This window comes from Labrus bergylta, chromosome 22, assembly GCF_963930695.1.
Source record: "Labrus bergylta chromosome 22, fLabBer1.1, whole genome shotgun sequence".
Taxonomy (NCBI): domain Eukaryota; kingdom Metazoa; phylum Chordata; class Actinopteri; order Labriformes; family Labridae; genus Labrus; species Labrus bergylta.
Window position 1 is genome coordinate 12,459,009 of NC_089216.1, and position 16,972 is coordinate 12,475,980.

Here is a 16,972-nt window from a genome sequence, read left to right on the forward strand (position 1 = left end):
AATAAAACAAGTTTACAACAACCTGCTTACGTTTCCATATTGTATTGTTTTACAACTTAACACCACAGCTGCATCAAAAGGTTTATTGACACCAACAAAAGCACAACTCAAATATTTAACCTAGAGCATGTAACTGCGCCCCAACCACCACGAAAGTATCTGAATAAATATTGAACAAAGTTAATTCAAACAAACTAATCAGTCTTCTTCTTCTTCTTCTGCTCGTCCACGTCTGTTTATTTTCCATCCACGTGGACGTGCTGCGCGCGCCCCACAGACTCCTCCCGGAAGTGACGGCAAAGCGGCGATGGCGGCTCGCAGTTCCATTCCGGATTTCCACTGGACTACAAACTGAATTTAACCGGGGCCGGTTGGACTTTGAGGAACTTTTGTAAAGCCGCCTCTCTTTTTACGCCGCACAGAACGAAGTCACATTGAACCGGTGCCTGACAAGCGGCGTACCCACAGTTTTTTTGGGGGGTATTTTTGTCCTAAGGTTCAAGGTGGTCACCCTGTCGAGCGGCTAGCGGTAGCTCGGTTGCTACTAGCTAACGTTAGTCGGTGCACAGCTAGCTCATGAGCTAGCTTGTCAACGAGCTGCGTGCTAAGGTCCACACAGCAGCAGCACGTCGTGCAGCAGCTTTCCTTTTTGACCACGTCCACATTTATCTTTTGTAGCTACAATGCGAATGAACTTAACTTAATGCTAATTGTGCCACAAGTGTGCAGAGCGAGGTACTCACACGTTTGCTTGGCCTGTGGTTCATTTGAATTGCTAGTTTGGCGGCTGTGGCTAAAGACTGATTTTAAAACATCACTAGCAAGCAAGTTCCCTCAGTAAGTGAGCCAAACACTTGGGGCTAAAGCGTGCTACTAAGAGATAATTGAAGTTGGGTTGCTGTGGGGTCTTTGCGGGCTCATCAACATGCTGAAGACCCGGCAATGTTTACTTGGCATCCGCACTTTTCTCGGCGTAACGTCGAGATTATGGGGCTTCATCATGTACATCCTCAGGAAGCACCTACGAACGGTGAGGAGAGGTTTGATGTTTGATCCTTGTTGTGTGAGCAAGTCTCCACGTTTCCATGGTTTACCTGTGCCTAACCTTAGTATTTCTTTTACATCATATTCACTGACAGAGATGCTCAGATCACCTTGTGTGGTTCATTTCCCTCTTAGTGTGCATCCATCCATTTCTTTTTCTTTTTTAAACTATTAATCTTGACGTGATATCTAATTGTATAAGTAAGTTTTAACCTCAACCTCTCATTTAAATGAAATATCATTAGTGTCCATTTTATTGGCTTTATATTCACCATATATTATGGCTAAGAGTGTCAAAGCATGTGTCTTTAATTGCAAAGAGTATCTGCTTTAAGTTGATCATTAAGGAGATAACAAAGGAGATCAATGTGTTGTTACTCAAACAGAAATTGTCTCAAGAAGTGAAAGTGATTTTTCAGAATACCAGTCTGATATATTGCCAAAGTCTAATGGCCATTTTAAAATACTTTCAATTTAGTAAATTAGAAAATAGAGCAACCTGCTCATCACATCTTTTATCTTAAGCGATATAAACTTTTGCATTTAACTTGATAGCTGACCTAAATACAAAAAAAAAAGCATTCAAATAGTTGCAAATTAGTTGGTATGTTTGTCAACTAGTTTAACACAACATACTATTTGTTACACCTCGGTCATAATTAATTATTATCAATCCAGGTGTTTATTTTTGCGTGATTAGATATTGATCGTGTGAATGAATGTCTCATTTCACAGAAACAAAGAGGAAACCGTCCTCATCCTAACACAGCCTAAAAAAAAATCATAGGTCACCTTAAAGATTGCTGACAAATACTCGCATACATTAAACCAAAGCCACCTGCTTCTCACTTCTCAAGTAACACACGCAGGTGCTGCTCGATGATAATAGACATACGTGTTGTTATATGGGTGGACTTTGACTCAAGTACCGTATCAAGCTGACAAAGCTTGGAGGAGTGCCTTGCGTGTTGTAATGAACCCACTGATCGGCATTTGTCTGCAGTTTATTGTGTGGCAGCAACACTTGTTGGTTGTGAGCGGGGCCTGAGAGTGAGTTGTCCAGTCCATGTTGTGGCCGAAGTGAGAGGGATTATATCAGCACAGAGAGTGTACTGTTCTCTCTCTCCCTCTCTCTTGTTTCTTTCATTCTCACTAACAGTTTAGCACTGTTGTTTACTTTATTTGATGTAAGAGAACAATATTATGACGTTGCAGTTTCTTATGGCTAGAGCAGTGGAGTGTAGATGATCGTAAATCATGACAGGTGATTTGGTGAAAACTAAAAAAAAATAATAATTTAAATGTTGAGAGCGCCATTTAAAAAAAATAAATAATAATAATTACCCATTTAGTTACTCTCCTAACTGCCAAATCTTCAGAATGTTTGATGACTCCCTCTAAGTGTTGAACATCTGCAGTTATTTTTGTGATATTATGAACTATAATATATTTATTCTGTACTGATGGGGAAACCTGTGCAAAACAAACTTATTTTCTTTCGAGGTTAAAATCTTGCAGCCTTCACATCTTGTTAAAGCGTCTGTAGAACTAGAACTCGCTTGCTTTGTCCCATAATTAAACCTTGGCCTGGGTGAATACCACATTCTGATTAGCTGCAGGGGGTACATTATTTCCTGACAATGGACACCTTCCTAATAGCAGTAGTTCTTTTAGAAGCTGTCTGTTCAGCAATCTAAATTAAAGTATTTGCTCCACGGTAAACCCTGTACTAAAAGAAGGAAAGATAGCGACAGGGATGCTTTCAAAGCCTCTTTTTACCATTTGTTGCAAAATTTAGCATCAGGTGAACATCTTACCTAAAACAAAAGTGACTTTTTGAACCTATGTTGAGGAATGTATGGAGGTTTAGATGGCTCTGGCCTCAACAGCATCCATTAGTTCCTAATCGAGGACACCTTGGGGTGCAGTATCCTTTGCATTTAGGGAGAAACATTTCATCTGTTGCTTGGGTAAAAGCAGCAGAATAACTGAAATAGCACTAATCAGAAGGAAAATGAGTCAGTCTGAGTTTAGGCCTGAGGTCCAGATGGACGCTCTTGGAGGTGCAGAGTTCTGCCTTGAGGGTGAGGTTTCCCCTGTGGTGCCCTGCAGCTGCTTGCACCAATAGGATTCCCCCGAGCTCACCCTGCCAGGCAGTGGTTGGAGAGGACACAGAGGGGAGGCCCCTGTCTGAGGCTAAGGTAGTAGGCAGCCAAGGCTCAGTCAAAGTCACCCTGCAAGTCTCCCTTTCTATGTGTGCCCCATGCTCCACTGACACCCACCGACAGCTGGGGGGATAAAAATAGCCCTGTGAAGAAAAGTGCAGAGCCCCCGGGCGAGAGCAGGACTGGAAAAGATTGTCTCTGAGCAAAGCAAGGAAGTCATGGGATGGACTGAGTTTCTTTGAGTTATTCAGTGCGGTGTCCTTCTTGGTCCTCTCGGAGAAGACTCAAATATACGTTTTAGAAGCTGTACTTCTGGTCTACATCGTCCTTAGCTGGGGGGCACATACAACCTAGCGGTCAGTGAAGCGTGCCCCATGTACGGAGGCTATGGTCCTCCAAGCAGCCGTCTGGGTTTGAAACCTTTCCTGCAGGTCATTCCCCCCTCTCTCCCCGATTTCTGACTCTATCCACAGTCCTATCTCTTAAATAAAGGCATGAAAAATGATTTCCTTTATGCTTGTAAAGCTATCATAACACTAACACTGGCCTTTGTACGTAATATGCTATATTAGAGATGCACATTTTATCAAAAATGTATCTCTCTATTTCCATATGTACTCCAAGTTAAGAACAAAAGAAACAATATGTTTGAAACCTTTCCATTGTGTTCATTATGGCTCCATGTGTTGTATTTTCAGTGTGATAAACAGCGTCCTGATGTGTTCTAACTGTGTCATTTGCTTCCTTCATCTGCAGATAATCCAGTATCAGACGGTGCGATACGACACTTTGCCCCTGTCACCTATCTCCAGAAACAGACTCAGTGAGTACATGATGGCATGTTTGTTGGCTGTAAAGCAAATGCTGTTCTTTCCTAATGTATTCTTCTACATGGGCATGTTTTTTTATGATACTAATCAGAAAGGAGACATTACAATAAGATTTTTGTGATGTAGATTTGAGTTAAACCAGTCTGTCAAGGAAGAAGTGTTCAGCAACATAACAAACACACATTCAGCCTGATTCCATTCTAGGGACTTTCCTTATCGAGTATTTCTGGAAATTTAGACACATGGCTGTATATATTTTGTAATGTGGATTAGATGACTGGCTACAAATTAAATGTAGCCTTATATCAGTGAACTTTTTGTCTGTCATTTGCTGCCAGTATACTTGAACATCCGTCAGAAAGCAACGGCACTTATGATTAAAGACATGGCAGCTGATGTATGGAGTTTATGACTAACAATTATAATAGGCATCTTTTTTATAAAATGTGCAGCGCTGCTATGACAAAACAACTCAGAATTCTGTTCTCTTAAGTCAAAGTCATAATGAAAGAATGTTTAAAATCATCTTACATTCAAACCAATTGTAGTGCGGACCGTGCTCTGCTACATGTGCTGCAGGTAGTTAAACACATTTTCATCGTTAGTGTAATATGAGAATCCGCCGTAACACGTCCTTGATCCTTGAAAAAGACAAGCTGCCGCGAACACTGTGCTGCTGCTGCATTACGTTAGCTCAGCAAACGCGATGTCCAAAAAGAGAGAGGTGAACACAGGATGCAGAGTTTTTCAAGAGAGATGGAAGGAGCGGTATTTCTTTAGTCTTATTTGCTCACAAGTTGCAAGTTACATGATTTTATCAGGACCTAACCACCGGCAAACCGTTGCACCCAGCGCCCTCTTTCTTATGGAGTTCAATTCTGTCCACACTTCCTATGACTTTCTTGCTAGTCCTAACCAATGTGAGACATGTATCGCTGGTTAAAACAGAGTTTTATTCCTGGAGTGCGCCACGAAGAGAAGCTTGTACAGTTAAAAAAAAAAAAAAACACTTATCCATCCTGCGTTACGAACCGTCCGCACACATGCAGACAAAATGTATGCTTCTCAGGGTCAAGCCTCTGCCGTTTCCAACAGATTTAACCATTGATTATTATGAAAACAGTGATGTTTAATCAGTATTAATATACTTTATTTACAGATTCACTATTTCAGGTCATTCCGAGGTGAAATTGTTGTCCTGATCACAAAAAAGTATTAGCATGACATCAATTATAATCACAGTTGCATATTTACCACCAGCTCTTATCCAACGGTTAAAAAAAGACCCAATTATAACTGGACATTAAATTCTAATCAACAGGATATAATGCACAGGCTGTCTGATCACACAGAGGAAACTTTCTTGAATTATGCAAGGAGATGGCACAGATTCATGGCACATAAAAGAAAGTCAGTGACAGAGTTGGATCTTGATAGTATGGACATGTTGAAGGAACGTACTGTTAGGGCTCAAACCCAAGTTTAAATGTTGATTTACTGAGTTCACTCAGCTACAGAAAGACCTGAAAGTCTGCACGAAGCTGATCAGACTGCAGAGCGCAGAAAGATAAATTCACATTGGTTTGTGACACTGAATAACTTGATGATGACAATGTTTGCATCAAAGACACTCTGTATGTTTGTGACAACATATCAATGCAGGCAGGCTTTCTGAGTGATGAAGTTTAACAAGTCAGAACTGAGTTGTCGGCAGACGCACAGAGAGATCTTAAATTTAGATTAAAACACAACTGCTTAGAAACCAGTCCCTGCTGTAGACAGACTGGTAAATGCAAAACAAGTATCAGGTTTCGACCAGCAATTAAAATGTACACGTTAACTACGATTGTCAAAGCACTGGGCAGGTAGAATAACCCCGATGTCAGTTCAGACATTCTGTAAAATGGGTTACTGTTTTATAGCCTTAAACAGCAATGTTGAAATGTCAGTGAGTAATCACAAAGTAGTTTGAATACCAAATATATTGTTAAGAGTTGTGTGGAGGGGCGCTGGTGGCGCAGTGGTTAGTGCGCGTACCCCATGTATGGAGGCTGAAGTCTTCCAAGCGGGCAGCCCAGGTTCAAATCCAGCCTGTGGCTCATTTCCCGCATGTCATTCCTCTCTCTCTCTGATTTCCGACCCTATCCACTGTCCTATCTCTCCATTAAAGGCACAAAAAGCCCAAAAATAAATTTAAAAGAGAGATGTGTGGAGAAGATAAGAACACTTACAGGGACACTTGTTACAGGTGATGTGTTGATCCCTTACTGTTGTACATATTTATTATTTCATGTGCCAACACGCAGAGCTATTCTGTTCTATCTCTGCAGATTTATAAAGTCATCAGAAACCATTCAAATTTAAAATGGATCTTTCGATAAAAATAAATCATATAGAAGTCTTTACATCCATATGTTCAGACATATTGACATTGACAAAAATAGTCCGGCCCTCAGGGGGTCTCTTGTGAACCAATATGAGTGTGACACCCCTGCCTTAGATTAATGGGTGCAAATGTAGTTCTGGAAAAAAAACACTTGTGTTTAAATGTATTTAGGATTCAGGAGAAACATGTTGCAAACACAGTTATTATGTAGAACATTAAGAACAGCAGATGGACACATAAACTGTTGGTTATAACTAACATGCACTCTTTACTTTTGATCATATCTCAATATTGAACAATGCTATCACACTTTGCATATTTTTCTCATATGCCACAGACCTAATCAGCCAATATCCTCAAACCCTAGCACACCTTATTATATCTGTGATTGGTCCATGATGGCTGATAAAACGAGTAAAGTGAAGTGTCAGACTGTTATAGTTGTTGAATGATGCAACAAAGTCAAACACCTCCAGAGCCACATCTGCAACATTCAGGCTAGATTTTGATTTAAAAAAATTAAACAGGGAATGTGGTATAAACGTCAAAATATAAATTATATTTAACCTTTTAGATTAAACTACGCAGCAAGCCTTTTCTAAAAAAAAAAAAAGCCATTATACAAACCAAACTGTTGCTCAAGACCGTAACCAGAAGGCTAGAATTAAAAGACTGGCTAATTTGGCCTCAGACTGTTAGCCACAGAGCTTTATAAACAGCTTTCAACCCCCGAAAAAGGAACTGAGAACAAAAAAAATTAAGGTTACAGGAAAATGTCAGAATCAGCTCAACATGGTACCAATAAAGAGTTTCCTGCTCTGACTCTTCAATGTTGCGTGTTGTGACATGCTTTCATGTTGTGGAAGTGGAGAGGAAATGTAAAGCTTTGCAGGCAGCACACACATACCAGCATGGTCCGCTGTGTGTGTATATATATGTGTGTGTGTGTTCAAGCTGACTGAGCTTTTCTCCTGCTCATAGAGAGCTCATTGAAAATCACACTCTTGACTTAGAGGAGGGATTGCATTTCAGTTCCACCTTACTTAAATCTCACTACGCTGACCTCAGATGGAGATCAAGGTCCATTCTAAGGAGTCGACAGATTCCTTTCCATTCAGTTTGTTATAAAAAGTTATTTTAACATGAAGTCTTACGGCGAGACTGGCGTTCAGCAGTCTGTACAATTTAGGAGCGTTTTCTCTTCTTTTCATGGAAGAGTGAATGCAGTCTTTTGTAGGGGAGTGAGGAGAGATGTGTACACCTGAGTGTAATCTTATATTTTGCGCTGCTGTATTTATTCTTTTTTTTTCAAACTGAATTCAGTGATGATCGTTTCCTTGCTCAGACTGTACAAACTATGATGCCCTTTAATAAAAACAGAATCAGTTCCAACTGTTCTAATTGCATGAATGTTGCTTTTGTAGCTCAGATTTTGAACATTAGCACAGAGTAGTATGATTAGTACTATGAATGTTTTTCTAGAATACTAGGCAAACAGCAGCTTTCTTAGTGTTGCAGTAATTCCTGTATAAGTTGTTGTCATCTTCATACTCGTGAAAACCAATTATGGTCTAAAGAAAGTTAAGGTGTGATGAAAAGTCTTATCCCTGAGCTGCTTCATATACATGTAGATTTTACTGTAACCATGTTATTACAGGGTATGTAAACACATTTCCTATGTTACATCCTGTCTGCCTGCCACTAACCTGGTTTATTGTGTGCATGTTGGTGTACTGACTCTAGTTTTACAGGTGTCTATATTTTCTGATGAACTCTAGATGCAGTAAAGAGGAAGATTCTGGTTCTGGACCTGGATGAAACGCTGATCCACTCTCACCACGATGGGGTCCTCAGACCCACAGTGAGACCTGGCACACCGCCAGACTTCATCCTTAAAGTACGGGTTCTGAGACGCACGTATGAACATTTGAACACATGTACGTTTGAAGCGTTCTGTCTAAATGAGCTGGGTGCTTCTGTTTCTTTTATCTGCGCAGGTCGTCATTGACAAACACCCAGTCAGATTCTTCGTACATAAAAGGCCACACGTCGACTTCTTTTTAGAAGTGGTGAGTCTGCGATCAGTGTCACTGTGTGTGTGTGTGTTTATATCCCAGATCATTATGAAAAGAAACAGAAGCATGCTGTTAACTTGACTCTTGTTGGGATCACGTATTATCCTCTATTGTATCGCGCTCTTGCACTAGCTGATGTCATCGAGCTTTATTTGCTTTGGATAATGATCCTTTGTAACTCATACTATTGTGTTCATCTATACTGTGTGTGTGTGTGTGAGAACAGGTGAGCCAGTGGTATGAGCTGGTGGTTTTCACAGCCAGTATGGAGATCTACGGCTCAGCAGTGGCGGACAAGCTGGACAACAACAGGAACATCCTGAAACGCAGATACTACAGACAGGTACTATCATAAAGTCTGTTTGAATAGCATTCATTGACGCTCATACTGCTCGGGCTCTTTGTCCTCTTCCTGATGGTGTCAGTGACTTTGTGTTTGTTTCTCTCCTGCCAGCATTGTACATTGGATCTAGGTAGTTATATTAAAGACTTGTCTGTAGTACACGATGACCTGTCTAGTATCGTCATCCTGGACAACTCGCCTGGTGCTTATCGAAGCCATCCAGGTAAGACTCAAAGCCTGACTCCCTGTGTCTCTGTCATCCACATAGCCTCCACATTTACAACAGGAACAGTCATAAAGAATTCTATTGGGCTGAAGGGGTGTCATGACACATAAATTATACAGTTAAAGGTTGAGAGCTTATTGTTATTCAAAGAAAATGTGTAGTTTGTTGCATGGAATCTGGCAAATACAAATGAGAATTTTCCACTTCTAATTGTTTAATTGTTCGCTGTAGCACTAGCTCAAATATAAGCATGCTGTCAAGAAGAAAAGTAAACCACCATTAATTACACTTTGAATAGTTCTTGCATACAGAACTAGCTTCAGTTGCACTATGTTGGCACAAAGTTTGACCCTAATGCTACCCATAGAGCTAGACAAAGTTGAGCTGCATGCTACAGGCTAAACTTTCCAGGACAACTAACGCTCTACAATTTCTGTCCTGTATGTGGGTAATTAAATGAACAGGCAATTTCAGGTCCCAGGGCCATACGTGAGCAGGGCAGTAACTTACCAACAGAAAGATGACATTGTAGCATTACAAGTTCTTGGCTACTGTTGTGGTGAAAAGGATGAAAGCATCAATGTGTATATCAGTTGTTAATAAGTTTGAAGTCTGATCAGCTGCTTGTATCTGCACATGAATCTTTAACAAACTAACTGAAACCAGTTTTTATCTTGTACATGTCGAGCCTTTGATGAGGGTAGACTAACTGAGCGTCTAATTCTCAATAGAAGGCTTGTATTGTAAATGCAGTATCAGTACACTGGACTCTTTTAGCGCAGCAGAATAAAATCCCAAGCATGTCCATTTCTCTGACACGACTGACTTTCTGCCCTCCAGACAATGCAATACCTATCAAGTCCTGGTTCAGCGACCCTAGTGACACAGCACTTCTTAATTTGCTGCCTATGCTGGATGCACTAAGGTAAAAAGAATACTGAAGTTGGAATGAGTGCAAATAGACTATGCAAACACTTAGTCATATAAACACTGTCTTCAAATGAGATGTGGTTAATTAAGAGGTGCAAGCTAATGGCTATAACCGGAGAACATGATTTAAGTCCATTTGATCACCTATCGTTTTGTTCTTGTATTTATTTGATTACTGGTAATAATCTGTGTACAGATTCTACATTTGTAGAGTCAAATTTACAATTTCAACATGTTTGATCGCCCCTCTCTCACTCTCTATTTCCCAGGTTCACCGCTGATGTCCGCTCCGTCCTCAGTCGAAACCTCCACCAGCACCGGCTCTGGTGATTGGCTGAACCGGGAGGGGCAGGGCTTGTTGACCAGCCCCTTCCTCTCCGCCGGCTTCCTTCCTGCCCTCCGTACCCACACAGACAACCCACCAGCCCTCTGGCGAGCCTCTGGGGGCGCATCCTGAGGACACGGGGGTTGGGGCAACCGCCTAACATGGGAAGAACAGTACGGGATCATTAGAACCCAAAAAAACTACTGAGGAGGGGAGGGGGAGCCAGCTTGTTTTTTTTTTTTGTTTTTTTTTTCTCTTCTTGAATCTTTCTTTGTATTTTTTTTTTTTCCAAAACAAAACGGAGCCTCTCTGCCTTATCGCTCCTGATACTGACTGTGTTCGTATGAAGGTGAGCTTGTGTAAGTGAGTCGGGAGAATGCTTGCTGACTTCGTTAGTCCTTTTTAAACTTTTTGACAATTGGGATGGGGGGGGGCAAGAGGAGAATCAGCAAAGCAACAAAGACAATATTACATTATTATTTCTTCTTCTCCTCCATCGCTACCGGACTTTGCACTTAAGCAGACAACTCATCAGTTTCCTGTCATAGCCGCTCGGAGCATCTGAGCAGGGGAAAATAAAGAACTGCCCCCTTTTTAGATCGACCTCACAGCTCGACGGTGATTCATTAATTCCTGAGGTACATTTCCCCCCCCCTTGAACAAGATCGGATCAACTTTACGGTGTAATGATGGACTTCTGCTTGCATCATACCATCCACAGGCGTATTTCTGGACTCAAATCTGCCCGGCCTGATGTATTTTTTCTCTGTCACTCTTTCCCCATAGCTCCTCATGGGACTCAGTGATAAAGACGGCTGAAAAGAAATGAGATTAAAAAAAAAAAAAAAAGGTTGTAACAATACGTGGACTGTCGTGCCGCCTTTCCATATCTGATTGTTTCTCTCTTATAATATATGATAGTACGAATTCTGCATACCACAACATTTCATTCTCTCCCTTCGCCATTTGATGCCGTTCTGATTTCATCAAATAGGAATTGCACTTAATTTTTCCCCTTCTGTTTTTGTTGCAGTTGGTTTTGTATTTGATTCAAATTTGCAGCCTTCCCCACCCTTCGGTTTTTACCTGCTCCGCTTCCTGTAAGGGTTCAACTATTAGACCCTCCTTCTTTAAATGCCTTCTGAACAATGTCAGTCTCGTCAAGGCTCACAGCGGCTTCTTATTGGCTCTGTCTCCAGGTCTGTGTTACTAATAAAACACTTGTCAGTATCGACCAGTTATGATCTGGCTTCATGTTTTTTTTTTTTTTAAAGTGCAATCATACTGCATCACTTTTTGCAGTTGTTCACATGACTTCCTTCACTCAAGAGAAGGAGCCTGAATGGATTCACACTTTTTTTCTTTTCCCTAACAGTCTGCTGCCATCTTGTGGGCTGACAGGAAACTACATTGGTCCGCTCGGTATCCTGTTGAAAGATAAAAATGCATCTGCACAAAGTCAACATTTACATGAAAATAGACATTAAAATAAACTACCCGTTTCTGAAATGAAAATGCTCCTTAAGAAAACATACAGTAGTTGTGTATTTTGTAATGCTGGCGCTTTTAGAGTTTTGCTTTGAGAGGGAGACAGGGAGAGGAGAAATAGGCAAGCTGTCGGCTCTAACACATAACATTATTTAAACGCAAAATATTATCTGCATATCTGTGTCAAAGCATAAAGGTAAGTTTCAGAACATAAAAAATTGTGATTGCGAATCTTCGTGCACATTGTTGCATGTAGAAGCTTTATTTCTGTATTTAAATATCCCTTTAATATAGTATATATAGCTGTTAATTCACAACATATCTGCATCCTTCTAAAAATTATAAGTGAAACTGACAGCTTGATACTTAGTGCTTGATTTTTTATTAAATTCATCTTACTGTTAGCTTCCAACCATTTGCAAACAAGTGCTTGTATCCCAAGTGTCATGGGTGAAGCAATAAAAGACTCCCCAGAAGTTACTGTGGACCTGTCTGACCAGTCTCTGACGAGGCAGGACTGAGTTGAAGCTGCTGAGCTGTCCTTGTGTGATTTTAATGATCACATTCTAGTTTGTGGTGGGAGAGGCAGACTTTATTTGAGCTATGTCACCCACGATAATGAAGAGGAATCATTTATTCCCACAATGGTAATATGACTCTTCTTCTAAAGTAGTGCTCGGACAAAAGAAGCGGAACACAATTCAGTCCTCAGATGACTCAGCACATTTTATTGACTCTTTTCTAAAGCAGAATAACTACAATCTCTACAAACTCAAACTTCTGTTGAAATCTACTGCTAACGAAAGGGGAACAAGAGTACAGTTTGGTTTGAGGCCTGAATGAGAGACAATTTATATGCATGCAGTATCTCTACATATGATATTAGGTATAAACCACCTTAAGACTTTGAAGTCTGAAGGGGAATTTAGGAGCAGATATCACATGAGCAAAGTAAGCTGACTGAGTCACTGCTGTGGGTCTGTTGCGCAATAGACAGGTTAGTAACTTCAATAAGTGTTTCACGAGGGTGTGCACACACATGACAAACGGTAACTCTCTGGCCTAATCAACATCATGAATGTATTGTACGATATGTTAGGAGATACACACTTTTACTTTTTGTTATTTAAAAAAAAAAAATTCTCTCTGAATAAAAAAGTGATTTTGAGATACAATCACTAGATTCAGTCAACATAAATCCCTAAACTGTTAGTTATTTCAAAGGAAACAAAAGCAGTCACCTACAACAAAATGTATCTCTTTTGAGATATGTTATGTTACTTCTATTATCAAATAAAATAGAGACCCTTTTATTTCTAGGAAAGGGTATTCATTCAGTAGTTTAGATGTGAAACTATCTTACGATAGGGAGTAATAATAATGGGGTTAATGGATCAGAAAGCCAAAAAGGCCATGCTGGATTACCAGTAAAAGAAGCCAACCGCCCAAGGACTAAAGGGGCCTTTACCCTTTACAAGCATACAATGAGGGGACTTATACTTAAAAGGATGCCAGCTTTTATACTAAATGTTGAAGCTAGGAGGGTTTCTTAGCCAATGACACATCAAGGGTGGGTCTTCCCCCTTGGTTCGCCCATAAAACGGGTTATCTGGTCCCTTGTAATCAATTCTTTGATCTTGTGGCAACAGTGGAAAATTGATAAACTTCCAGCCAATTAACCCACTGAAGCAGTGTGCTCTGTTAAGAAGTAAACAGCTAGGCTATGTAATATTTATAGCTTTTCACATTTTACTTCGGACCAGCTGAATGCCTTTGTGCCTAGATTAACAGAAGCCTTGATCTTTAAAGACAAATAATCAGTTTATTCCCGACATGTTTCCGGGCTTCCTCTCTCTTGCTGCTAGCTGCTGGGCCTCGGTCATATGACAAGGACAGCTGCCTCGTCACTGCCCTGCCCTACGTCGTTATGCGCAGCGGATGATCAAAATAATATAGTTCCAAAGAAAATTGCATCATGTCGTCTCAACCTTTTCTTAAATCCTCCATTCACAGTAGGACATTTAACTTAAATCAAGGCTGATTGTATCTTAACGACTTTGCCAACCGCAGTCAAGGATAACGTGAAGACTGCCTATCGAACTACACTCCCCGCTACGTCATATTGTTATTGTATCCCTCCGCCGCAGTCGCACTAGGAAAACAGCTGTGGCGAGCTAAGCGCTAGTTAGCATCGTTTGTTTTTGTCGTGTGTGTGTCAGCGATTCGAGCCCTTCCCTGAACAAAACCGCCTTTCTCACGACCCCGGAGTGACCGACGTGTTGTCTGTCATCTCTCTTAAAGATGAAGTTTCAATACAAAGAGGAGCATCCCTTTGAGAAAAGGCGGTCCGAAGGCGAGAAAATAAGGAAGAAGTATCCGGACAGGGTGCCTGTAAGTAGCTGAGGGTTTTCTAGCTTCGCAGCACGGTCCGTGTTGTTAGCCATTTGACGGGTACGAAGATTCACTTCGGATTTAGCTCGATGTATTGATTTTAAGAATTCGCTTATGGAAATGTATCTGCGGTTATATTGTTGCGTTGCAGTTACAGATAAGTATCATTTAGTGTTGACTGCCACGTTAGTAAACAGGACAGCAGTTAGCTTCAGAGGTAGCTGGAGGTGAACCGAGAAGGATTTCGGCCGCACTTGAAGAGGCCACCTAGTTTTACCTTCATGTAATTCTTCTTCTGTTTATTTTAGGCAATTGTTCGCTGTTATTGCCAAATCATACGGATAGGAATATAACAAGACTGTGATGGAAGACATAATGTGTGTTGTAACGCCATCAGCAGTGATCCTTAAAATAGTATGTGTCAACAACCAGGACACTTGTTTACGTCGTTTTGGATTGTATTTTCTTTACAATGGATAATTAACAATTTATCTTAGTCTTATGTTGTGTTTAACTCTAAATGTATTTTTAACTAAACAGTTTAATTATTGATTAATCCTTAAATTGCAAAAAAAAAAACATTGGTTTAATTTTTCTATTAAAAAAATAAATAAAAAAAATATTTTCTTTTCTTCAAACTTAAGTGTCTTGCTTTGCCTTTTCACTTTTAGGTTTAAGACAAAGGACACTAGAAAATATTCCAAGTGTAGGAGCTTACATCCAATCACTTTGCCCTAAAAAATACAATAACTAGTCAAATATTTTTGCTGATTTATGATAGTTTTCATGATTTGCTACTTCAGGGTGTGTTGGCAGGTAGGATTTTTGAAGTCCTATTTTTAGACCGAAGATAAGACGCATTAAAGTAGTTTTATTTTAGATAGGTCTAAGTTCTTTGTGCATAATATATACATGGTCATATACTATACATGCTTGGATGTATTTAATAAATCAACATACCTAGGTTGAATAAATGACCCGTCTCACTTGACTGATGAACGAGTGCATTCTCACATCCCTATTCTTCAAAAGGTGACACACTTTCACTACTTAACCACTGAACACAGAATGCCTTTGTGTTGCAAACAATGTGTTTCCTTTTTTTTTTTTTTAGGTTATGTTGTGTAATTCTTCTTTATCTTTTCAGGTTATTGTGGAGAAAGCTCCCAAAGCCAGAATAGGAGACCTGGACAAGAAGAAGTATCTTGTCCCCTCCGACCTGACAGGTAAATATTTTATAAGTTTCCAGACAACGATGAAGAAGTGTCGAAGGTTACGTTAACAACTGATATATTGTCTACTTTTTTTTTAAATTAGTGGGCCAGTTTTATTTCCTCATCCGGAAAAGAATCCACTTGCGGGCTGAGGACGCTCTCTTCTTCTTTGTAAACAACGTCATTCCACCCACCTCAGCTACCATGGGACAGTTGTACCAGGCAAGCGTCTTACTCATTTTCTACCTCACTAATCTGTGCTCTGACTGCGTATTTGTCAATGTATTGCGTTACGTTTTTTGCCTTCTTATATTCAAAGTGAGCCTCTTTAATCTTTAATGTCCTTCTGACATCTTGTTTTTTTTCGTTCTGTCTCTTCCAGGAGCATCACGAAGAGGACTTTTTCCTCTACATTGCCTACAGTGATGAGAGTGTGTATGGGAGCAGCCAAAGGGAAATCTGATCCCACTACCATCCCCCCCCCTCCAACCACTACCCATCTCCCTGAGACCTCCACCATTCATTCATTTAAATATTAAATCCAGCTCAGCAGCCTAGAGTTCCCAGAGTAAATATGTTGAATGCACTTTCACCATACATTACCCTCTCTCCTATCCATTTATGTCTTTATTAATCTGCAGTCTGAATTGTATTTGCCTCTGCTTTTCTTTACAGTAGGTCAAAGTGGTCTCTGGCCAGTTATTTTTCTAGTGTTGTGATCATGCTTAACTGAAAACACTGAGAAATGATAAATAGTCATTAGAATAGGCTGTGATTTTAGCTACCCCAGGGTTAAGGGAAGAAGGGCAAAGTATGTGCGTTTGAATCACCTCTTATGGACAACGAAGATCGTTTTTGGTTGTCTGCTTTTGTTGGCTTTCTTGAGGAAAGTGTGTTTTGAGTATAGGGCAGGAGATAAATATATTTTACCCATTGAAGGCAGGTTTCTTTGTGTATCTGGCAGAGTAAAGGATAACTGTTTTGCAGCAGTTCTTGTCCTAAAAAAAACCCTTAAGTTTTTCTTTGTTGTTTTTTTTTCAAACTCACCAGGTAACGCAGTCTTTGAATAACAGCAGTGTACTATCCGGTATCAGATTCAAGCAAGGAGTAAAATAGAATTCAGACTAAACAATCATCCCCTGCTTTCAGTGGTAAGACTATTATGTTGACTGCTACTATGGTTATTGTTGTTGTTGTTAATTTTAGATGGCTTAATTTCTAAAGGTATTGTAAAGCTGAGTGCAATTTTCTCTTTTTTTTTTAAGTTTGTCTCCTTTTTTTAAAAAAGAAATTAAGATTTGAACTCTGTATACAGCTGCATTACTGGCTCCCTCTCTCCACTCATGACCATACATGATAAAATGTGATAAAAAGCTAACTGGTTTTCTTGTCTTTATTGAATGTTTTTTATTGTATTTATTAAAGGGTTGCAAACAAAAAAAATGCAAAGTCATCTTAGCGCAAATCTTCGGTATGGATTTGAAAGAAACCAAAAAGAACAAACTTCTCCTGAGATGACAGAAACATCGGCCAGTTTGTTATATTTGTATCACAT

At 40.0% G+C, this 16,972-nt stretch overlaps 2 protein-coding genes across 2 annotated transcripts; both read left to right on the forward strand.

Annotated features, from left to right (window-relative positions):
- Positions 1-271: 271 nt before the first annotated feature.
- On the forward strand, positions 272-11,568 carry LOC109980665 (CTD nuclear envelope phosphatase 1A). Its single transcript, XM_020629129.3, has 8 exons — positions 272-1,030; positions 3,966-4,032; positions 8,204-8,322; positions 8,423-8,494; positions 8,727-8,843; positions 8,955-9,066; positions 9,910-9,994; positions 10,269-11,568. Exons 1-8 carry the CDS (start codon positions 926-928, stop codon positions 10,327-10,329), a joined length of 738 nt encoding a protein of 245 aa, XP_020484785.1. The 5' UTR covers positions 272-925; the 3' UTR covers positions 10,330-11,568.
- A 2,385-nt stretch (positions 11,569-13,953) lies between these two features.
- gabarapa (GABA(A) receptor-associated protein a) lies at positions 13,954-16,795 on the forward strand. The gene is made up of 4 exons (XM_020629230.2): positions 13,954-14,203; positions 15,351-15,429; positions 15,521-15,639; positions 15,800-16,795. The coding sequence occupies exons 1-4, from the start codon at positions 14,114-14,116 to the stop codon at positions 15,878-15,880; spliced, it is 369 nt and encodes a 122-aa protein (XP_020484886.1). The 5' UTR covers positions 13,954-14,113; the 3' UTR covers positions 15,881-16,795.
- Positions 16,796-16,972: the final 177 nt, after the last annotated feature.